We start from the raw sequence: 25,609 nt of genomic DNA, 5'->3' as shown, positions 1-25,609 counted from the left end.
GCCACTTACTGCAGATTTTTATTTATTATTTTTTTCACTTTTTGTGTTTTTTTTTTTTTTTTTTTTTGTATGTCTGTTTTTGGTTGGTCAGTCGATCGCTCGGTTTGTCTGTAGGTCAACAGAAGGCTATTTATTTATAATATGAAACCCCAGCAACACTGGCAGGTGTTGGCAATTTAACAATTAAAATTTATTTATTCCACGAAAAGAAACATTAAATTAGAAACATGAATGGCATGAATGGATTGCGTTTGAACTATTCACCTGAAATGCGGAGTTGATGGAATTACAAATAATTTTAATGTTTCATTTCGGTATTTAAAGAAGCTTTTGATGCTAGGAATTTGAAATGAGAGCAGTAATTAAAATTCATTTTTCATGGAATATGCCATAAAAGTATACTTCACCATATACATGCTAAATGCAGAATTTCTTTGGGCATATACAAAGAATCAGTTCGTCATGTCGATATCTAACTACACTCAGCCTATGGCTGCAAAAAAGAAAAAAATTACGGGACTGATGAGGTCCATCAGTCCCGTATACTATGCATTAACCTAGTTTAAAAGTAAGTGAAAAGCAAGCATTAAAAAAATTCCCAGAGTTTTCATCTCGATGTTTAAATCCAGTCTAAACAACGACAATTGTCGGAACAGTATAGGAATTCAGTAATTTTTATCGATTGAAAAGTTGTTAAAATTTCTTTTGTTTTTGTAACAACTACAAAACAAACAAATGAAATTGTTGTAAAATAAACAAAGAGTAAAGTTGTTAAAAAGGGCGGAACTATGTAACACTTATCAACATTTCATTTATGCAGGAAATATATCTATTCGCCGCCCTGTTTTTTTATTACTAACAGACCCAAAATTATTACAGTCGTATAAATTGGGTAATGAGCTACAGGCCCTTGGACGGTTTATTCCTATTATCAGTTTCGACAACCGAAGCAGAGATATGCGTCATGAAAATAAAATTCTAAAATTCTACAAAATGCAGTTAGGGATGGGGACCATACAACTGACAAAAAATTAAAGCTAAGCAGGTCTTCTTCAATATTTGCCACTTTTGCTGAAAAGCTCCTAACAAAAGCTGGGTTATTCACTACTGCAATAAAAATTTAGATGGATTTGTAATTATTGCAACATCTCTGTTGTTCGACTACCTACGCCAGCCTACTTTGCATTATTGTAAAATCTTGAAATACCCCTAATAGAACTTGAGATATTCGCAACAGGAGTTTTTGTCCGTTCCGCCCCCTGAATATTACCTGACCATCAGGTCGCAATTTGAACTTAATTAGGAATTTAGTGTGTTTATAAGGTTTAGATGGTCGAATGGGCACACATAGCCAGACCGACTCAGCTCTTCGAGACATTCATTTTGGTATACATGTACTATATAAATAATGGTCAACGACTACTCTTTCGATGTGTTACACAATTTTGAGCCAGAAGACTAGAAGATTTCTACAAAGATCTTCTATTCTCTAGAAAAGCCCTGTGTTTTTGTCATTCTATCGATATCCTATCCTATGAAGATCTTTCATTTTAGAAGGCCCTTATATTAGTTTTATATGCCATAGAAGATCCCTAAGGGGGGTCTTATATTTTGTAGAAGTTGCCTATAGGACCTTCTGTTCTCTAGAAGACCCTTATGGAGGTCTTCTATTCCCTAGAAGATCCCTATGGAGGTCTTCTATTTTATAGACCCCTATGAAGGTCTTATGTTCCATAGAAGACCCCAGTAGAGGTATTCTATTTTATAGAAGACCCTTACTGAGGTCTTCTATTCTATAGAAGACCCTTACTGAGGTCTTCTATTCTACAGAACACCCCTTTAGAGGCCTTCAATTCCCTAGAAGACCCTTACTGAGGTCTTCTATTCTATAGAAGACCCTGACTGAGGTATGCTATTCTATAGAAGACCCTTACTGAGGTATTCTATTCCATAGAAGACCCTTACTGAGGTCTTCTATTCTATAGAGGTCTTCTAATCTATAGAAGACCCTTACTGCGGTATTCTATTCTATAGAAGTCCCTTACTGAGGTCTTCTATTCTATAGAAGACCCTTACTGAGGTTTCCTAGTCTATAGAAGACCCTTACTGAGGTCTTCTATTCTATAGAAGAGCCTTACTGAGGTCTTCTATTTTATAGAAGACTCTTACTGAGGTAATCTATTCTATAGAATACCCTTACAGAGCTCTTCTATTCTATAGAAGACCCTTACTGAGGTCTTCCATTCGGTAGAAGACCCTTACTGAGGTCTTCTATTCTATAGTAGACCTTTACTGAGGTCTTCTATTCTATAGAAGACCCTTACTGAGGTCTTCTATTCTATAGAAGACCCTTACTGAGGTCTTCTATTCTATAGAACACCCCGTTAGAGGCCTTCATTTCCCTAGAAGACCCTTACTGAGGTCTTCTATTCTATAGAAGACCCTTACTGAGGTATTCTATTCTATAGAAGACCCTTACTGCGGTCTTCTTTTCTATAGAAGACCGCTAAGGAGGTCTTCTATTCTACAGAAGACCTCTAAGGCGGTCTTTTCTTCTACAAAAGATTCCTATGGATATCTTCTATTCTATAGAAGACACCTAAGGAGGTCTTCTATTCTATGGAAGACCCCTAAAGAGGTCTTATATTCTATGGAAGACCCCTAAGGAGGTATTATATTCTATAGAAGACCCCCAAAAGAGGTCTTCTATTCTGTAGAAGACCCCTAAGGAGGTCATCTATTCTATAGAAGACCCCTAAGGAGGTCTGTAGAAGACCCTTACTGAGGTCTTATATTCTATAGAAGACCCTTACTGAGGTCTTCTATTCTATAGAACACCCCTGTAGAGGCCTTCAATTCCCTTGAAGACCATTACTGAGGTCTTCTATTCTATAGAAGACCCTTACTGAGGTCTTCTATTCTATAGAAGACCCCTGTAGAGGCCTTATATTCCCTAGAAGACCCTTATTGAAGTTTTATATTCTATAGAAGACCCTTACTGAGGCCTTCTATTCTATAGAAGACCCTTACTGAGGCCTTCTATTCTATAGAAGACCCTTACTGAGGTCTTCTATTCTATAGAAGACCCTTACTGAGGTCTTCTATTCTATAGAAGACCCTTACCGAGGTCTTCTTTTTTATAGAAGACCCTTACTGAGGTCTTCTATTAAATAGAAGATCCTTAAAGAGGTCTTCTATACTATAGAAGACCTTTAAAGAGGTCTTCTATTCTATAGAAGACCCTTAATGATATCTTCTATTCAATAAAAACCCTTACAGCGGTCTTCTATTCTATAGAAGACCTCTAAGGAAGTCTTCTATTCTATAGAAGACCTCTAAGGAGGTCTTCTATTCTATAGAAGACCGCTAAGGAGGTCTTCTATTCTATAGAAGACCCCTTAGGCGGTCTTTTCTTCTATAGAAGACCGCTAAGGAGGTCTTCTAATCTATAGTAGGCCCCTAAGAAAGTCTTCTATTCTATAGTAGGCCCCTAAGGAGGTCTTCTATTCTATAGAAGACCCCTAAGCAGGTCTTTTATTCTATAGAAGACCCCTTAGGAGCTCTTCTATTCTATAGAAGGTCCCTAAGGAGGTCTTCTATTCTATAGAAGACCCCTAAGGAGGTCTTCTATTCTTTAGAATTCCTCTTAAGGAGGTCTTCTATTCTATAGATGTCCCCTAAGGAGGTCTTCTATTCTATAAAAGCCCCATAAGAAGGTCTTCTATTCCATGGAATACCCATATGCAGGTCATCTTTTCTATAGAAGACCCAATGGAGTTCGTCTATTCTTCTAAGGAGGTATTTTATTCTGTAGAAGATCCTTAAGGGTTCCATCTATGCTGTAGGCCTTCTATTCTATGGAAGGAGATCTATAGGTGATCCCTTTTCTGGTCTTATATTCTATGGACGACGGAAGATCATTTGTGTTTAGAATGACCTCTAAGAAGAAGGTATCTGATGCAATGGACCGACAAGGTCCGCCTTATAACAGGATCTTAGTTGGAAGTGGTTGCTTTTGAAATTGTCAACCAGGCATTTTGGTTGCTAACGGTAGGAATTTTTTGAGCTTTTGGACCAAAAACAAGCTTGGACTTGTCCACTAAAATAATTATTTCACAGTATTCAGAATCGCACCGAATAACTACCTTCGATAAACAATCCTCGAACAGCCTTTAAGCGTAATTTTTTAACCTTTGTGATTTTCGCTTAAAAAACAAATTGAACGAAGTGAAAAGTTTAGGTCAAATTGTTGTCGGCAGGTTTTTAGAGATTTTGGCAATTATCTCAGGAAGTAATGACTTGTCCCGAAATAATATTGATCCGTCTTCATAGGATCTCGAGGACATCATACTGCAAACAATTTCAATATGATCCTAGAAATGTTCTTGGAGTGCACTGTAGCGGATTTTTGTTTAGATTTTTTATTTTATTATTATTATTTTGCCTTTTTTTTTTTTTTTTTTTTTTTTGGGGCGTACCCGAAGAAGTGTACAGATATGGATAGTCCATATTCGACCTTTATCTATGTCTGAAATAAATGTTACAATGCACATAGTATAGACCAAATCAGTTACTCCCTTTGAACTTTTGTATGGGAAGGTACCCGAAGCAATTCACCGATATGGTCCATCTGTTAACATGATTTTAATGTGGACAAATATTAAGATTACCAGGGGCAAGGCCTGGATGAAATCGGTTGATTCGTTGAAGACTTATCTTGCGCAGAAGCCAGATGGGCACACACATATGTATGACTAAGTCAAATCCAAATTTTCTGAGTTCGATTTCGTCCAAACGTACTTGAGGTCTAAAATAGTTATTTCGATGAGTCACATTTTTGTTCGTATAAATTTATAGATACCACCGTTGGCCTAAAGTTGAGGATATGAAAAGGTATATTTCGATTTTATCATACCGTCTTGTAATCAGGTCGGCATCCACAATACCAAAGAGGGTGTATTTTGTATGCATGTACGTTACATTAGAGATCTAAAATGTTTCCCTTTCATCGATCCCTCTTTCCATTGATTGTGTTTCATATTTCCCAGTAAGTTTTAATAATACTAAAATGGGTAATAACATTTTTCCCTAACATTGTACCATTTGCTCACTTGAACGGTTACAATGTTATCCTTAGCCAGCGATAGTAGCTGTGACTAAAACGGCAAAAGGCAACTCAGCTACTTGGGCGGCGGCTATGTTTGAATTACAAATCAAGTGTGAGTTTTTTTAGACTTGGTCCCGTTTTTATGCTGCGTTTGCCCTCTTGGTTTTGTTTTTTTCGGTTGTTTTTTATCGCCTTGTTTTTTATGATTTCTCTTGTTGTTGTTTAGCATGTTGTTTGTTGTGATACATGATATGGAGATTGTGCGAAATTTCAAAAGTTAGAATAATACTGACCCGGTTTTTTCGGTTTCTTTCCTGGTGGCGGCACCAACCCAAATGGTGATTACAACAACTACAGCAGCGGCTGGTTGATGTGATCAACATTCACACACACGCAAACATAACAGATAACCAACCATATGAGAATCATGTTGTTGGTCGTTTGACTGTCCTGCCACAGAGTAGTTGTGGCGGCCGCTATGCACTGCAGTATGTGTCTGTGAGTGTGGCAGTGGTGTTGCCATGCTTAACTCTGATGATGCAAAAGATAATTTTTCTTTCACTTCTATTCTTTTGCCTTTTTTTTTGGGAAAAGGGATCAGAGTAAAATAGAAGATAGCCGCCAAAAAACATAGTTAAAAAACTTCATAAAAATACTGATGCCACCACTCGTGGTGGCATTAAATTGTCCTACCGAGAGAGCGACAGTAGCCAGGCGGCGTATTTGCTGCAGCACAGATATGAACAAATAGCTCGTATAACAAATGTGTTAAGAAAAAAACAACAACAGCAACTGCCACAAATAACCTATTCACAGAGATAGAAAAAATGGCAAACGGAATCGTGATAACGCCACTATCCAGTCAATCCGCCATTCAGCTAGCCACCAGCCAACTACCCAACACAACTGAAACAAACAAAAATTCAACTCGAAATGGTGTTAAATTGGGCACTAGCGAATATTAGATACCCTTCAGGGATATAATGGCTTTGTTTTTGTTGTCCTCGTTGTTGTTGTTGAGCAGCATTCATGGCAAAATTGTCAATTGCTGGAAGGGAGTTTTAGTTACTGCGAACACAGAACAGTGGATTATTTGATAAGAGCAATCCGTATTACAATTCACATTTGAAATTGGGATTTGTTAAAATTTCAAATTGGATTTTGTAATTTACCAGAATGGCAGAGACGTGCCAAAGGGAATATTAATAGAAGAGCAGAAGGGAGCACAAGAGGGTCTTTATAGACAAGCCGAAGGGTTTGTTTAATGCTAATCAAACCTGCATGATAGGCATGCTAATCTAGGGGTTCTCTCTTACATCATTAGGCCTCTTTCTCTAGGTCATGAAGATATTTTCCTTCTTTCGGGGGTTCGGGAGTGACTTAATCGTTGCCCACAATTCACTTATTCCGGCTCCAATGTTGCAACTCCTCAGATGATTTAACCTTATGTTCCGTTTATGCTCACCAGCCAACCTGTTAACTTCAAGAGTAAGCGTACTGACTCTGGGGTCACTGCGGTTGACACGACGAAGCTGATCACGTTCATTTGATAAACCCGTCGCCCCTTCTGGTAAGTTTTTTCTCACTTCGGGTATTCGACTAACAAGCATATGGCGAGCGGCTGCAGCTGTGATGATGTCTCGGAACGTAATTTCTGCTATCCGAACATCAGAAGGGTTGGGATCTCTGAAACGCTGACACTTTCCGCTAATTTTGGTAGGGGCGTCCTCATTGACCGTGCAAAACGTAAAGCATTTAATCAGCTCAACCAGCACTATACTCCTCTGGTCGTTTCCGTGGACCGAATGCCAACAATCAGGGTCGTAGTCAGAAATGTCTCTCTGTACCATTTTGGGGGGTGGGCTTCAGTGGACATCTACGGAGTACTAGATAGGCTCATTGTCCATTTACAGGGTAGTCGATGGGCTCAGTGGCCATCTACTGTGTAGTAGATGGGCTCAGTGGCCATCTACTGTATAGTAGATGGGCTCAGTGGCCATCTACTGTATAGTAGATGGGCTCAGTGGCCATCTACTGTATAGTAGATGGGCTCAGTGGCCATCTACTGTATAGTAGATGGGCTCAGTGGCCATCTACTGTATAGTAGATGGGCTCAGTGGCCATTTACTGTATAGTAGATGGGCTCAGTGGCCATCCACTGTATAGTAGATGGGCTCAGTGGTCATCTACTGTATAGTAGATGGGCTCAGTGGCCATCTACTGTATAGTAGATGGGCTCAGTGGTCATCTACTGTGTAGTAGATGGGCTCAGAGTGCATCTACTGTACAGTAGATGGGCTCAGTGGCCATCCACTGTATAGTAGATGGGCTCATTGCCCATCTACTGTATGGTAGATGGGCTCAGTGGCCATCCACTGTATAGTAGATGGGCTCAGTGGCCATCTACAGGGTAGTAGATGGGCTCAGTGGCCATCTACAGGGTAGTAAATGGGCTCAGTAGACATCTACTGTAGATGGGCCCAGTAGCCATCTACTGTGTATTAGATAGGCTCAGTGGCCATCTACTGTGTAGTAGATGGACTCAGTGGCCATCTACTGTGTAGTAGATGGGCTCAGTGGCCATCTACTGTGTAGTGGATGGGCTCAGTGGCCATCTACTGTGTAGTAGATGGGCTCAGTGGCCATCTACAGAGTAGTAGATGGGCTCAGTGGCCATCTACTGCGTAGTAGATGGGCTCAGTGGCCATCTACTGCGTAGTAGATGGGCTCAGTGGCCATCTACTGTGTAGTAGATAGGCTCAATGGCCATCTACTGTGTAGTAGATAGGTTCAGTGGCCATCTGCTGTGTAGTAGATGGGCTCGGGGGCCATCTACTGTGTAGTAGATGGACTCAGTGGCCCTCTACTGCGCATTGGCCATTTAGTGTGTTGTAGATGGGCTAAGTGGCCATGTACTGTGTAGTAGATGGGCTAAGTGGCCATCTACTGTGTAGTAAGATGGACTCAGTGGCCATCTACTGTGTAGTAGATGGGCTAAGTGGCCATCTACTGTTTAGTAGATGGACTCAGTGGCCATCTACTGTTTAGTAGATGGACTCAGTGGCCATCTACTGTGTAGTAGATGGGCTCAGTGGTCATCTACTATGTAGTAGATTGGCTCAGTGGTCATCTACAGGGTAGTAGATGGCCTCAGTGGGCATCTGCGGGGTAGTAGATGACCCCAGTGGCCATCTTCTGTGCAGTAGGTGGGCTCAGTGGCCATCTACTGTGTAGTAGATAGGCTCAATGGCCATCTACTGTGTAGTAGATAGGTTCAGTGGCCATCTGCTGTGTAGTAGATGGGCTCGGGGGCCATCTACTGAGTAGTAGATGGGCTCAGTGGCCGTCTACTGAGTAGTAGATGGGCTCAGTGGCCGTCTACTGAGTAGTAGATGGGCTCAGTGGCCATCTACAGAGTAGTAGATGGGCTCAGTGGCCATCTACTGCGTAGTAGATGGGCTCAGTGGCCATCTACTGTGTAGTAGATAGGCTCAATGGCCATCTACTGTGTAGTAGATAGGTTCAGTGGCCATCTGCTGTGTAGTAGATGGGCTCGGGGGCCATCTACTGTGTAGTAGATGGACTCAGTGGCCCTCTACTGCGCATTGGCCATTTAGTGTGTAGTAGATGGGCTAAGTGGCCATCTACTGTGTAGTAAGATGGACTCAGTGGCCATCTACTGTGTGGTAGATGGGCTCAGTGCTCATATACTGTGCAGTAGATGGGCTCAGTGGCCATCTACTGTGTAGTAGATGGGTTCAGTGGCCATCTACTGTGTAGTAGATGGGCTCAGTGGCCATCTACTGTGTAGTAGATGGGCTCAGTGGCCATCTACTGTGTAGTAGATGGGCTCAGTGGCCATCTACTGTGTAGTAGATGGGCTCAGTGGCCATCCACTGTGTAGTAGATGGGCTCAGTGGCCATCTACTGTGTAGTAGATGGGCTCAGTGGCCATCCACTGTGTAGTAGATGGGCTCAGTGGCCATCTACTGTGTAGTAGATGGGCTCAGTGGCGGTGGTACAGGTGGTGCTAATTTTAGTTCTTCAACCTCAAGTGGTTCCTCCGCCAGTTCTAGTTCGAATGCAGGCAATTCGAAAACGAGAACTGCCACAAAAACTGATGGTATTTCCCCACCATCATCTTCAGCCAAGACAGGTGCTTCTGCAGTTGCATCGGGTTCTCTCCTAAAAATCGAAATCTTCAACAGATAAATATCCTGTAGTTTTACGTGCTGAAAGTTTGGGCTTAATTCTTGAAAATTCATTCCGTTATCTACAATTGGGTTACAGAACTCCCCTACTAATACAGTTGGTTATATGCCTCACCATGTCCAGCCTACTTCCCCGCCGTAGGGTAACCTTAATACCTCCTCAAATCGGCTTTCGTTCTACTAACTCAATTTTCAGCAAAAAAAGCCAAAAAGAAAACACATTTTTGATATTCAAAAATGTTTTAAATTGCCTTCAGCTTATCTACTCAATACACAGCTGTAGGGTAAGAAGAGGTTAAAATATTATTACAACAAAACAAGTGCAACAGCAACACAATGGCAAAAAAGCAACAACACTTAATGTGCCGAACATACCTCTCAATCCTTCTTTGCTGCCCTGGCATAAATAAAAACTCACATATATCAAATGCTCCAACGAATGATTTATGCATTTTAAAGCTGATTTTGTTTTTAAGTTTAACCGGCAAAGCGCAGCAGAGAGTGCTTGAAATTTTGTATGTTTGTGTGTTCGACAATCTCTGGTAGTTAGACACATATCTGGCGGTTCGTTTTTTTTTTTGTCTTTTCTGCTCTCGGGGCAATGCAAATCATGGAAAATCCGTTTCCATTAAAACTCACTCACCCATCGACCACAACACCATTAGCCGCCACAATCATTCACTTGCACATACATGAATAAATATACAAAGTAGTTATGCACATAAAAGGGGGGAGGGGGACGACAACCACAATATCTCTACCACAAATAATCTTTTCATCTCCACCTTCTCTTTCTTTCTATTTTCTAATTCAAAACAGATATCATCCATGCTGCACGAGGTGTCCACCAAATGGAAATCAGCTCATTGGTCAGTGAAGAATTACAACCGGTGGTCCAGTTGAAAACCGCAGCCGTTGTCCTTAAGCCAACTGAAGCCAAGATATCACCACTAAGTGCCACACGTGATGTCATACCGGAGGGCAGGCAAATCTATCAGAATCTCTTGACATATTCACTGAATGTCAGCAAAGCCATGGAGGTGGCCATATATGCGCCCATCTTCAACTCCGTTCTCTACGAGGCTGAGTTCGAGTCGCAGTTGTGGATGATTTTCGATGCCAACAAGCATATGGTCGCTTGCGGTGATGCCAATTCGCACAAATTCTACACCAAATTGGACAAGGGTGAATATTGCATACGTCTGCAGATACGCCACGAGAAACGTGACCTGTTGGAGAAAATCAATGAGGCCAATATGATTGCCCTGTTCAAGCTGCCGAGCAGCATTAATATGGATGTTTACGATCAATACAATCAGTGTGTAATAGCCGGGCGTAAGTTCAATTATTGCACCGTCAAACAGGATTGTCCCAAAGTGTTGTACATTGCACCATTGGCTCAGGAGAAGCTGTCAAAGGCTAATTTGCCGGCTAATGCAGCTTGGTTGAGTGGCAGCATTACATTGGCCAAGGATGAGGTGGGTCGCAAGGCGGACGTGCACGAAATTTTGTACATTTTGAATCCACCAGATACGGGTAAAAAGAATGGTGGTGGTGCCAGCAATGGTAGTTCTTCGACATCAAGTGGTTCCTCCTCCAGTTCTAGTTCAAATGCGGGTAATTCGAAAACAAAAACTGCCACAACAACTGGTGGCACTACACCACCAGCATCTTCAGCCAATGCAGGTGATGCTACTGCTGCACCAGGTTCTCCTAAGAAAACGAAATCTTCCACAGATGAATATGCTGAAAGTTTACGTGATTTCCAGTGTTCCATGTTGACTAAGTTGGGTGAGTATTCAAGAAGAGAAGATACGAACATTTTGTGGGATATGTTCGAATTTTAAATAAATATAAATTTCTTATAGAGGACCAAGTTATCTTATTCCACACCAAGTTGTCTCCTTTGGGACCAATTAGCCTTCTTATAAAGGACCAAGTTGTCTTATTCAATACCATGTAGTCTTCCTTTAGTTGTCCAACTTATCTTATTCAACATTAAGAGCAGGTAGTATCCTTGATGATCAAATAGTCTTATTGAAGACAAAGTGGTCTTAAAGAAGACCAGATCTTTTTGTACAAACTGGTATAAATAAATAACAAGGGACCTTATTGAAGACCTAGTCTTATTGTACTCAATAATCTTATTGAATATCAAGAACGGCTCAGTGGCCATCTACGGCGTAATAGATGGGCTCAGTGGGCGTCTACGATGGGTGCAGTCGACATCTATGGGGTGGTAGATGGGGTGTGTGGCCATATACAGGGAAGTAGATGAGCTCAGTGTTCATCTACTGTGTAGTGGATGGGCTCAATGGCCATCTATAGCGTAGTAGATGGGCTCAGTGCCATCTACTGTGTAGTAGATGGGCCCAGTGGCTCTTTACTGTGTAGTATATGTATGGGAACAATGGCCCTCTACTGTGTAGTAGATGGGTACAGTGGCCATCTATTGTGTAGTAGAAGGGCACATTGGGCATCTACTGTGTTGTAAGTGGGCTCAATGATCATATGCTGTGTAGCAGATGGGCCCAGTGGCCATCTACTGTGTAGTAGATGGGCACAGTGGTCATCTATTGTGTAGTAGAAGGGCACATTGGGCATCTACTGTGTTGTAAGTGGGCTCAATGATCATACGCTGTGTAGCAGATGGGCCCAGTGGCCATCTACTGTGTAGTAGATGGGCACAGTGGTCATCTATTGTGTAGTAGGAGGGCACATTGGGCATCTACTGTGTTGTAAGTGGGCTCAATGATCATATGCTGTGTAGCAGATGGGCCCAGTGGCCATCTACTGTGTAGTAGATGGGCACAGTGGTCATCTAGTGTGTAGTAGATAGGCACAGTGGCCATCTATTGTATCGTAGATGGGCCCAGTGGTCATCCACTGTATCGTAGATGGACCCAGTGGCCCTCTACTGTGTAGTAGATGGGCACAGTGGTCATCCCAAGTATCGTAGATGGGCCCAGTGGTCCTTTACTGTGTAGTAGATGGGCACAGTGGTCATCCAAAGTATCGTAGATGGGCACAGTGGTCATCTACTGTGTAGTAGATGGACCCAGTGGCCCTCTACTGTGTAGTAGATGTGCACAGTGGTCATCCAAAGTATCGTAGATGGGCCCAGTGGTCATCCAAAGTATCGTAGATGGGCCCAATGGCCATCTACTGTTTAGTAGATGGGCCCAATGGCCATCTACTGTGTAGTAGATGGGCCCAGTGGCCATCTACTGTGTAGTAGATGGGCCCAGTGGCCATCTACTGTGTAGTAGATGGGCCCAGTGGCCATCTACTGTGTAGTAGATGGGCACAGTGATCATCTACTGTGTAGTAGATAGGCACAGTGGTCATCTACTGTATCTACTGTATCGTAGATGGGCCCAGTGGCCATCTACTGTATCGCAGATGGGCCCAGTGGTCATCCACTGTATCGTAGATGGGCCCAGTGGTCATCCACTGTATCGTAGATGGACCCAGTGGCCCTCTACTGTGTAGTTGATGGACCCAGTGGCCCTCTATTGTACAGTTGATGGGCACAGTGGCCATCTACTGTGTAGTAGATGGACCCAGTGGCCCTCTACTGTATAGTTGATGGACCCAGTGGCCCTCTATTGTATAGTAGATGGGCACAGTGGCCATCTACTGTGTAGTAGATGGGCACAATGGCCATCTACTGTGTAGTAGGTGGGCACAGTGGCCATCTACTGTGTAGTAGATGGGCCCAGTGGCCATCTACTGTGTAGTAGATGGGCCCAGTGGCCATCTACTGTATCGTAGATGGGCCCAGTGGTCATCCACTGTATCGTAGATGGGCCCAGTGGTCATCCACTGTATCGTAGATGGACCCAGTGGCCCTCTACTGTATAGTTGATGGACCCAGTGGCCCTCTATTGTATAGTAGATGGGCACAGTGGCCATCTACTGTGTAGTAGATGGGCACAGTGGTCATCTACTGTGCAGTAGATGGGCACAGTGGTCATCTACTGTGTAGTAGATAGGCCCAGTGGTCATCCACTGTATCGTAGATGGGCCCAGTGGTCATCTACTGTATCGTAGATGGGCCCAGTGGTCATCCACTGTATCGTAGATGGACCCAGTGGCCCTCTACTGTGTAGTTGATGGACCCAGTGGCCCTCTATTGTATAGTAGATGGGCACAGTGGCCATCTACTGTGTAGTAGATGGGCACAGTGGCCATCTACTGTGTAGTAGATGGGCCCAGTGGCCATCTACTGTGTAGTAGATGGGCCCAGTGGCCATCCACTGTATCGTAGATGGACCCAGTGGCCCTCTACTGTATCGTAGATGGACCCAGTGGCCCTCTACTGTGTAGTTGATGGACCCAGTGGCCTTCTATTGTATAGTAGATGGGCCCAGTGGTCATCCACTGTATCGTAGATGTACCCAGTGGCCCTCTGGCCATCTACTGCATAGTAGATGTGCACAGTGGCTCTTTACTGTGTAGTAGATGGGCACAGTGGCCACCTACTGTGTAGTAGATAGGCACAGTGGTCATCTATTGTGTAGTAGAAGGGCACATTGGTCATCTACTGTGTAGTAAATGGGGCCAGTGGCCATCTACTGTGTAGTAAGTGGGCCCAGTGGCCATCTGCTGTATCGTAGATGGGCCCAGTGGTCATCCACTGTATCGTAGATGTACCCAGTGGCCCTCTACTGTGTAGTTGATGGACCCAGTGGCCACCTACTGTGTAGTAGATAGGCACAGTGGTCATCTACTGCGTAGTAGATGTGCACAGTGGCTCTTTACTGTGTAGTAGATGGGCACAGTGGCCATCTATTGTGTAGTAAGTGGGCCCAGTGGCCATCTACTGTGTAGTAAGTGGGCCCAGTGGCCATCTGCTGTATCGTAGATGGGCCCAGTGGTCATCCACTGTATCGTAGATGGACCCAGTGGCCCTCTTCTGTGTAGTTGATGGACCCAGTGGCCTTCTATTGTATAGTAGATGGGCCCAGTGGTCATCCACTGTATCGTAGATGTACCCAGTGGCCCTCTGGTCATCTACTGCGTAGTAGATGTGCACAGTGGCTCTTTACTGTGTAGTAGATGGGCACAGTGGCCATCTATTGTGTAGTAAGTGGGCCCAGTGGCCATCTACTGTGTAGTAAATGGGCCCAGTGGCCATCTGCTGTATCGTAGATGTACCCAGTGGCCCTCTACTGTGTAGTTGTCTCTTAACTGTGTAGTAGATGGGCACAGTGGCCACCTACTGTGTAGTAGATAGGCACAGTGGTCATCTAGTGTGTAGTAGATAGGCACAGTGGCCATCTATTGTGTAGGAAGTGGGCCCAGTGGCCATCTTCTGTATCGTAGATGGGCCCAGTGGTCATCCACTGTATCGTAGATGTACCCAGTGGCCCTCTACTGTGTAGTTGATGGACCCAGTGGCCATCTACTGTGTAGTAGATGTGCACAGTGGCCATCTACTGTGTAGTAGATGGGCCCAGTGGCCATCTACTGCGTAGTAGATGTGCACAGTGGCTCTTTACTGTGTAGTAGATGGGCACAGTGGCCACCTACTGTGTAGTAGATAGGCACAGTGGTCATCTATTGTGTAGTAGAAGGGCACATTGGTCATCTACTGTGTAGTAAATGGGGCCAGTGGCCATCTACTGTGTAGTAGATGGGGCCAGTGGCCATCTACTGCGTAGTAGATGGGCCCAGCTACTGTGTGGTTACTCGATATGGTCCGTTGCCAGCAACTGGGGTAGGCTCCAACCAAATTAATCGCACGTTTTCTGATTCAGGGTGTCTTTTTCAGTACGAAGTGGTCTTATTCACGACTGAGTTGTCGTAGTCATGGCCTAGTTGTCTTCTTTAGGGCTAGGGGGTGTTACTAACGACATACTGGTTTTATTCAGGAGATATTCATGTCATGGCCAGGACAAATCTTTGCCCCTTTTATCTTAGTTTTCTAACAATTTAAAACTCAAACGGTAAACATACGTTCGATTTTCGGCTGGTTTAGTAAATTTAAAAAAAATTAAAGTGGTTTTTCACCTCTTATTTTCTTAACAAAATTCGAAATCCTCAGAATCAATTATTTTCTCTAAATACAAAAACCTGTTGCCAACACTTGTTTTCTAATGAGAATTCAAAAATTGCAAAAAAAAACATTACAATTGTACAATTAAAGAGATCCCATTGCCAAATCCGCCAACCATCCAACCAACTCCATTGTTTGTCTTCTGAGCGCTAAATTGAAAATTAACATTTAAGGCTTAAGTGAAGAAGCAGAAGAAAAAAAGAAGAAGAGGAAGAAAACCTCATTAAATTCGGCCCACTTAATTTGTGTGAATTTCATTTAAATGTGCAACAAGAATTGTTACAAGATGAGTGGTACAACTGTAGCACCACCGGTCGTTCTGTCGGTCCGTCGATGTAGCAACTGCTGTTGGCAATGAATGCGAAAAAGAAGAAGTGGAAGAAGAAGAGGATGATGAAAAAATTAAGTAGAAATATCTGCCATTGTCACCAACAGTGTCATCATCACTCATTCTATCAGCCGGCCATGCTATCGTGAAAATTATTTTAAAATATAAAAAAGAGGGCGCGCATTTCGGGTGGGAACAAGGCCGTCGGGAAAGGTTTTCAACATTTGCCAACTTAATTAATATCGTATTATTATGATTATCTCTTTTCGTTTTATTGTTTGTCATTGTTGTTTTTGTTTCCTTTGTTTTACGGCTCATCTTTTTTCCATTGATTTTGGCTTGTTTTTTTAATCTTCATTCCGCCTGAATGGCCTGACAAGGCAGGCAGGCAGGCGAACAAACAAACAGACACATCTTTCAACAGACAGGCTGATTGTTAATTTACGCTTGGCCATCCTTCCAATTGGTCATCGTTCCATGGATTGGTTTATTCCGCATAATTGCACCAGAAATACGCTGGTGGAACGCAATTTTAAACGCGGCCGCCAACCAAATAACTATGACAAGCATTGTGATGATGGCGATGACGATGAGATGAGCACTGGTTTTCATTTCTTTTGCGGTCCTTGGTCCTTTCATTCATGCCTCTTCTTCTTCTTGTATGTTTGTTTATAACGTTTAATTTCTGATTTCTTTTGCCACAACATTTTTCATTACTCATTTTCTTCTCTTTCCTTTCTTGTTTTTTTCCTTTTTTTATTATGCAGAACTTGAAAAAGCTGAAAAAATATACGAGGACATAATTGCTGGACATCCCAAACATTTGGCTGCTCATTTACTTCTCATACAGAACATTGAATCATCATCCGAATTGAAGGCACAATATCCGTTTACATTTGCCAAGTCATTAAATGCCAACAACAAACATTCAGCGGCAGCCACCAGCGAGTCAGCGGCAGGATCAGCAGCCACCACCTCGACCACAACTCAGGAGGAATCATCGTCTGGCAGCGGCAGTGCTAGTGGCACTACTGGCTCTGGCTCAAGTACCGAGGATAAACAAAAGGAAGATAATCAAAAATTGCGCAATGCTCTCGAACGCATTGTTTTGTTGGCGGACAATGTCATTAGGGATACTGATAAAGATGCATTGTTGGCATACTATGGCATTAAATGCGATACTCGTCCTGATGCCGCAAAGATTAAAACGTAAGTTGAATTTATACTACCATAGAATAAGGATAGGGCCATGAGCTGAAGTGGGGGAATGAGTGAGTGAGTGTAACATCAACATTCAAAGAGAATGCATAAACGTCAGGCAGTCAGTCAGACAACATCAATCCTTGTCCAATAAATGGAATTCTTAACCCTTGTACTGTTGTTATGTACGGTTGGATCTTTAGAGGCTGGGGAAACGAATGGGCTCTTAGGTCCTCTACTGTAGATGGCTCCTCTACTGTAGAAGGCTCCCAGGACATCTACTATAAAGTAGATGGGCTCAGTGGCCATCTACTGTGTAGTAGATGGGCTCAGTGGCCATCTACTGTGTAGTAGATGGGCTCAGTGGCCATCTACTGTGTAGTAGATGGGCTCAGTGGCCATCTACTGTGTAAGTAGATGGGCTCAGTGGCCATCTACTGTGTAGTAGATGGGCTCAGTGGCCATCTACTGTGTAGTAGATGGGCTCAGTGGCCATCTACTGTGTAGTAGATGGGCTCAGTGGCCATCTACTGTGTAGTAGATGGACGCAGTGGTCGTCTACTGTGGAGTAGATGGACGCAGTGGTCGTCTACTGTGGAGTAGATGGACGCAGTGGTCGTCTACTGTGGAGTATATGGGTCCAGTGGCCATCTACTGTGTTGTAGATGGAAACAGTGGTCATATACTGTGTTGTAGATGGACCCAGTGGCCATCTACAGTGTAGTAGATGGGCCCAGTGGCCATCTACAGTGTAGTAGATGGGCCCAGTGGCCATCTACTGTGTAGTAGATGGGCCCAGTTGCCATCTACTGTGTTGTAGATGGAAACAGTGGCCATCCACTGTGTTGTAGATTGACCCAGTGGTCATCTACTGTGTAGTAGATGTTCACAGTGGCCATCTACTGTGTAATGGATGTGCCCAGTGGCCATCTACTTTGTAATAGATGAACTCAGTGGTCATCTACTGTGTAGTGTATGGGCACAGTGGCCATTTACTGTGTAGTAGATGTTCTCAGTGGGCATCTACTATGTAGTATATGGGCACAGTGGCCATCTACTGTGTAGTAGATGTTCTCAGTGGGCATCTACTATGTAGTATATGGGCACAGTTTGCATCTACTATGTAGTAGATGGGCACAGTGGCCATCTACTGTGTAGTAGATGGGCCCAGTGGCCATCTACTGTGTAGTAAGTGGGACCAGTAGCCATCTACTGTGTAGTAGATGAGCCCAGTGGCCATCTATTGTGTAGTAGATGGCCACAGTAGATGGCCACAGTGTAGTAGATGGCCACTGATCTACTGTGTAGTAGATGGGTTCAGTGGCCCTCTGCTGTGTAGTAGATGGGCACAGTGGCTTTCTACTGTGTAGTAGATGGGCTCAGTGGCTTTCTACTGTGTAGTAGATGAGCTCAGTGGCCATCTACTGTGTAGTAGATGGGCTCAGTGACCATCTACTGTGTAGTAGATGGGCTCAGTGACCATCTACTGTGTAGTAGATGGGCTCAGTGGCCATCTACTGTGTAGTAGATGGGGTCAGTGGTCATCTACTGTGTAATAGATGGGCTCAGGGGCAATCTTCTATATTGTAGATGAACGCGGTGGCCATCTTCTGTGTAGTAGATGGACTCAGTGGTCATCTACTGTGTAGTAGATGGGCTCAGTGGCCACCTACTGTTTAGTAGATGGGTTCAGTGGCCATCTACTGTGTAGTAGATGGGCTCAGTGGCCATCTAATGTGTAGCAAATGGGCTCAGTGGCCATCTACTGTGTAGTAGATGGGCTCAGTGGCCATCTACTGTGTAGTAGATGGGCTCAGTGGTCATCTACTGTGTAATAGATGGGCTCAGGGGCCATCTTCTATATTGTAGATGACCGCAGTGGCAATCTTCTATATTGTAGATGAACGCAGTGGCCAGCTTCTGTGTAGTAGATGGACTCAGTGGTCATCTACTGTGTAGTAGATGGGTTCAGTGGCCATATACTGTGTAGTGGATGGGCTCAGTGGTCAATCAACTTTGTAGTAGACGGGATCAGTTACGATCTACTGTGTAGTAGAAGGGCTTTTAGGCCATCTAATGTATTGTGTAGCAGTGGCCATCTACTATACTCTTGATGTGATATCCAGTGTATATTGTATGACACAAAAGGCTCATGTGGGTTAATGTAACTGCACCATATTGTTAAAAGGTTGTAGGCAAAGGAGCCTACTTGGTGCCTGATGCTGGCTGGGTGGTTGGTGTCTGTTGGACGTTAGTATTTGTCTGCTTGTCATGCACAGGTCTTTGTCAGTGTGAACAGGGAATAATAATTATTTGCGGTGTAGTTGCACAATAACCAAACTGCAATATTCCAGCTGGTGTTCTTATCCAGACCCTTCTGCTCTGCCCGTCCTCCGCCCTCCATTCCGTTACAAGCAATTTCTGGTCCTTGTTCAATGGCTGCCTGGCTGGTTGGTTGCTTGACTTGCTTGTATTTACTGGAATTTTAATTGTGATAAGAGATACCGAATGGGGAAAAACAGGAAATGTAAACACATTAACGGTAAATAAACCCATAATAATGACGATGCACAGAACGAGCAAGGACACTTCTCCACAATATGGAGTATTGTTTGTTGTAAATCCCAAGCAATATTCCCACCCAGCCCACTCAAGTTAAAACATAATTATACATATTGTGCTCGCAATTATCTTTGCTTGCAACGGAGGAGTCCCTTTTGTTGGTACAAATAATACGCAGTACAAGGTCTGCAGCAACAGCAACAAAAATCATAGATAAGAAACTGTTTTATTAAAGTAACAAACGCAAGCAAAAAAACTACAAGAAAAACGCCCAGGTTCAAAAAGGAAGAAAAAAAAGTGGGGAAACCCCTGCTCAACTCATTTAGCACGCGAAAAGCAAGACAAACAAAAACAACATAACCTTATTGCTCAGTTGTCTGCTGCTGTTGTTATTGTTGTTTTTCTCTGGACGCTATTCTGGGGACAAATTTTGTGTTACTATATTTTATGCGAACATCCATCCACAACCATCCATGCTGCCGGCGGCAAAGGCAATTCGTGTTGCTGCAGACCTCTCCGCCTTCCATGAATAAAAAATTAAATCACATTTATGGCGCCAAATAATTGTGTTACTGTTATGGCCATGTTATGGGCAGCAGTAACATTTAGCCGGTTAACAGTTTGCAGAATGAGAGGTCATTAGGGCTTCTCTCTTGCTAACTAGGCATGCGTTAAATATTTTATCTTATGCTAGAGAGCCTTTTGCGCCTCTCTCTTAAGATATAAAATGTATTTTGGTTTTTCTGGCATGATAGAGAGGATTTCGAAATATTCTCTCTGCAATATTAAAATATATATTTACAAGTATGGAGGAGAATGTCGTGATATAAAATGTTATGTTATACGAAACTCCTGGATTTGGCTAAAAGTCTGTAAAACAGCAGTAATGAAAAGACCAAATAGACCACATATACAGAACACCGGATTTGTGGAAACAAAATCTATTTCTGTAAGGATGATGAAATGTTGACTCAGGTAGGCCTTGTGGTATTCTTCTATAGGAAGACCTTGTGGTGTTTCATAAGAAGACTGAGTCGGCTTCCATAAGAAGATCTGGTGGTTTTCTATAAGAAGACCTGGTTGTTTTTGTTGTAACAGTGTTTATTAATTATGTTTGTATATTCGTTCTTCTGTTCAATCCGACTCTGGGTCTATCTCCAGTTCCAGGAAAATTGCTGCTTCGATGGGATGCAGCCTGAGATCCACTTGAGTTAGATGAGTAGGTTTGGCGGGGCAGTTGAAAAGGTGCTTTGTGTCGTGCGGGCCCATGCCACATATTGGCCAGATGTCTTGCACGGCGCGATCGATTTCCGCCCAATACGAATATAGGCGACTACAATATCCTGAGCGTAGTTGAGCCAAAACTACTCTGGTTTGTCGTGGCAGCTGACGCTCTTCAGCTGCGATAGATGGGGGATGTACTCCGAGAACTTTATTCACACTATATTTGCTTATGGCCTTAGCAACTGCATCCGTGTGAATACTATTTAAACCTGCTTGATATGCCTGTTAATCTAGGGGTTATGTCCTATATTGTTGGACCTCCCTCTCTAGAGCATGAATATCCTTCCTGATATGCCTGAATGTATCGGGCCTAGCCAGCAGATGGCGATTGGGATGGCTCTCACGGTAACACCCAAGCAAGTACTGCAACGAAAGCATGTCATTTTTTTGCTTCACTGGAAGAATCTTTGACTTCTCATGTAGACGGTCCACTGAAGACTTGAGGAGGCACCCTGTCGCTGTTCTCAGGGCGGCATTCTGACAGGTTTGAATCTTTTTCCAATTCGTATCACATAATCTCGGTTACCAGACTGGCGCCGCATAGCTTACCACCGACCGACAAGGTTTCTTTATCTGCACCCCAAGTGCTGCCGGCTAGGGACTTGAGGACCTTGTTCCTACTCTTCAGTTTGTCGCAGATAGCTGTGGCGTGCGCGCACGACTTGAGAGTAGTGTCGAATGTGACCCCTAAAATTTTGGGGCAGTTTGTGGTCGGAATTCTGCTACCGTCGACCACGACATGCAATTCTCTTCCAAACTGCGCTGTCCATGTGGTGAACAGAGTGGTTGTTGATGCATATTCCTCGAATGGAAAAAGGTGGTAAGATCGGTTACATAGTTGTTCAGTCTCTCACAGATGTCATCAGGATAGGTACACGACGTCTGGAGGGGGCGGAATACAGGAGAGGTAGAGGTTAAACAGTTCCGGAGATATCCCCCCACCTTGGGGAACTCCCTGTTTCACTCTACGGGGTTTGGACTTCTTCTTCCTGAATTCCACGTAAGACTGGCGCCCACACATATAATTGACTATCCAACGTTTCAAGCTTGGCCGGAGGGTTGTCTACTCCATGTCCATGTGGAGTGCCTGACTGTATCAAAGGCTTTTGATAAGTCAAGCGCCACCATCACTGTTCTATCGCACGACCGTCTCTGGTTGAGTCCTTGACAAATATGTTTTGGTAATGGCGTGCAGCGCAGTTGTCGTGCTGTGCTGCTTACGGAATCCATGCTGATGATCGGCAACTTGATAGCTATTTCTGATACTGGGGAGGACTAAGGCCTCAAGGGTCTTTGCTACAGGCTACGGGCTCCAATGTTGCAACTCTTCAGATGATTTAACCACTTGTTCCGCTTGTGCTCGTCGACCAGCCTGTTAACCTCCAGTGTCAGTTCCCTGACTCGGGGTCATTGGGGTTGACTCGACGAAGCTCATCACGCTCATTTGCTAATCCCGTCGTCTCTGCTGGGAAGTTTGGTCTTAATTCGGGTATTCGACCAGCGCCGATATGGCAAGCGGCTGCAGCAGTGATGATGTCTCGGAACGTCCTTTCCGCTACCCGAACATCAGAAGGATTGGGCAGTTCTCTGAAGCGGTGTAACCATGACAACGTGGTAAGCTACAGTTGTTGTTGAGCTTGGTTTCTTGCACCGCAGCGACCTTGATATTCCTCCGACTGAAATCTACTATTTCCTCGATCTTACCTCGGAGTCCATTGCAATTAAATTGCAAAAATGATACATTTTCCGGAATTTAGGACAACAACGGCTGGTGTTAAAAGCTACATATGCGGTTGTTGTCGAGGGGACTGTGGGGAGTCTCATAATCAGGCGACGAGGGTGTTTCGTAATCCGATAAGGACTCACTGGGGACTGTATCCACGCAGCATGCAGCAACATAGTCCCTGTCGTAGTCCCTCACGTGGACAAGTCCAGAGCAACCCCTTAGATGCACGCAATCCTGACATCTATTGCATCTCACCGAAGGTTGGATGTGGGTGAAGATGCGGATGTGGCAAACCGAGCACTAATATATTGGTCCTGCGTTTTCCTCCGTCCCGGGATATGCTGCTCCCAACACGGAAAAACGAAACAAATACAAACATATGTACACTGAGGTGGCAGCCGCTGGCCGGAACGCTGATGTTGTGTGGTTCCGGGTCAATCGGTACGAAAGAACCCGCTGCCGTGTGCTTGAAGAAGTCCTGGTGGTCTTCCATAAGAATACTTTGAGGTTTACTAAACGAAGACCTTGTGTTCGTCCATAAGAAGACCTAGTGGTCCTCCGTAAGAAAACCTATGGTGGTCTTCCACAAGAAGGCTTTCTGGTCGTCTTTCATATAAGAATACTTTGTGGTCTTCCATAAGAAGACCTGGTGGGCTTCCAAACGAAGACCTGGTGGTCTTTCATAAGAAGGCCTTGTGGTGTTCCATAAGTATACCTGGTGTTCTTCCTCAAGAAGAAATCTGATAGTATTTCACAAGAAGACCTTGCGGTCGTCTTCTTTAGGAAGACCTGGTGGGTTTCCCTGGGAAGACCTTATGGTCTTCCATAATAAGAACTGATGGTATTCCATAAGAAGACCTAGTGGTCTTCCATAAGACGACCTGGTGGGCTTCCATAAGAAGGCCTTGGTGGGTTTCCATAAGAAGACCTGGTTGGCTTCCAAACGAAGACCTGGTCTTCCATAAGAAGTATTGGTGGTCTTCAAAAAGAAGATCTGGTGATCCTCAATAAGAAGATGTGGTAATCCTCTATAAAAAGACCTGGTGGTGCTCCATAAGAAGACCTGGTGGTCTTCCGTAAGAAGACCTGGTGGTCTTCCGTAAGAAGACCTGGTGGTCTTCCGTAAGAAGACCTGGTAGTCTTCCATAAGAAGATCTGGTGATATTCTTTTAGAAGACCTAGATAAGACCATCTACTGCATAGTAGATGGGTTCCTTAGCCATCGAATGCATAATTGATGGCTTCACAGGCCATCTGAAGCATAGTTAATGGCTTCACAGGTTACCTATTTCATAGTATATCTGTTCGCAGATCATCTACTGCACCGTATATGGGTTCACAAGCCATATAATGCATAATTCATGGGTTCTGAGGCCATCTACTCCATAGCAGTTCGGTTCGCAGGACATCTAATGCATACTAGGTGGGTTTTCATGCCATCTAATGCATAGTTGATGGGCTCACAGGTCATCTTCTTCATTGAAGATTCGTTCGCATGCCATCTTATGCATAGTTGATGGGTTCGCAGGTCATGTTCTGCTTAGTAGATATGATTACAGGGCATTTAATACGTAGTTGATGGGCTCACAGGCCCAATACTCTATAGTAGCTAGGTTTGTAGGCCATTTAATGCATAGTTGATGGGCTCAAATACCATATTTTGCAAAGTAGATGGCTTCCCAGGCCATCTACTGGGTTCACAGGCCATTTAAGGTATAATTGACAGGTTTCACGGCCATCTACTGCATAGCAGATGATTCCACAGGTCATCTAATTCATAATTGACGGGTACGCAGGCTATCTATAAGTGATGGGTTCACAGGCCATCTACTCCATAGTAGATCGGTTCGCGGCACATCTAGTGGATAGTAGATTGGTTCGCATACCATCTAATGCATAGGTTATGGGCTCACAAGCGATTTACTACATAGTAGATGGGTCCATAGGTCATTTAAGGCTTAATTGATGAGTTTACAGGCCACATACTCGATAGTAGATATGTTCGCAGGTTATCTACTGCATAGTCGATGGGATCGCATGCCATCTAGAGCATAGTTGATGGGTTCGCAGGTCATGTTCTGCATAGTAGATGGGTTCACAGGCAACCTACTGCATTGAAGATTAGTTCGCATGCCATCTTATGAATAGTTGATCGACTCACAGGTCATTTTATGAATAATAGATATGATTACAGGTCATTAAAGGCATAATTGATGGGTTCACAGGTCATGCACTCTATAGCAGATCGGTTCGTAGGCCATCTACTGCATAGTAAATAGGTTAGGTTATTAAAAAATAATCATATATTGATGTATGCAATCAGACGAATGAAATTTTACAGTTTACGCATGCTCAGTATATTTAAACTTTTTTATCACAAATACATTATTTTAGCAATTTCAATGTCATTCTACATAACATTTTCTATCATGAAAATTGTTACCAACCTTCTCACCGCGCAACATTTTATTTAAAAGAGACTTTTATTTCTGCTCTCAAGATGCAACTCTCCTTAACAGAGTTTCGTTAAGTTGAGCACTAAATCCATGTCTCATTCTGTTATTTCTGTAAACTCATTCTCGGATGCTGTAAATTGAGCATACGTTTGAAACGGCTATGCCCATCGTATCAACTTCGTTACCTTCGTCGTTGCTGGTCTGCTGCTCTGCTCTACATACAAAAACAATATTTAACCTTCATTCATATGATTTTGGTTTTGGAAAAAATGTAGGTAATGTAATGTTAACCTCTTCAAGGATATACAAGGACCTGGAAATAACACACATACACACACACTCTCACACAGAGCCATAATGTTGTATGTTATGCATTCATCTCGGCACATACTTACATAGATGATGTGGTTTTACTCATCGTTGTTGGTTGGTTGGTTGGCTTGTTCTCTTCTTGTTAATATTTTTGATAAATGTGTCAGTTTGTGAATTTGCTTTAATCTAAAGCTTCTTTGGTTGTTTATGGGGGCTTTTGTGTTGTTCAGGTCTATGGGTTTGTGGGTGCGTGTGTGCAGATGTTTGCGAATGTGGAGTATGTGCTGACTGAGTGCTCTGGTGGCCCAGTATTGTGGTATTTTGTTCAACACATAATTGCACACACATGCCAACGCACACCA

At 43.5% G+C, this 25,609-nt stretch overlaps 1 protein-coding gene across 2 annotated transcripts in view; it reads left to right on the top strand.

The window, feature by feature from the left end:
- Window positions 1-25,609, top strand: part of TppII (Tripeptidyl-peptidase II) — a 342,814-nt gene that overhangs the window by 260,116 nt on the left and 57,089 nt on the right. For both annotated transcript variants that reach the window (XM_073991187.1, XM_073991188.1), the window contains exons 14-15: window positions 10,138-11,109; window positions 16,475-16,916. In XM_073991187.1, coding sequence (XP_073847288.1) covers window positions 10,138-11,109; window positions 16,475-16,916 — 1,414 coding nt within the window. The remainder of the gene's footprint in view (window positions 1-10,137; window positions 11,110-16,474; window positions 16,917-25,609) is intronic.

The sequence above is a fragment of the Musca autumnalis genome, unplaced genomic scaffold, assembly GCF_047663935.1.
Source record: "Musca autumnalis isolate F117 unplaced genomic scaffold, ASM4766393v1 scaffold_5, whole genome shotgun sequence".
NCBI lineage: Eukaryota > Metazoa > Arthropoda > Insecta > Diptera > Muscidae > Musca > Musca autumnalis.
The sequence above is the reverse complement of the archived record's forward strand: the minus strand, read 5'-3'. Positions and strand labels throughout refer to the sequence as shown.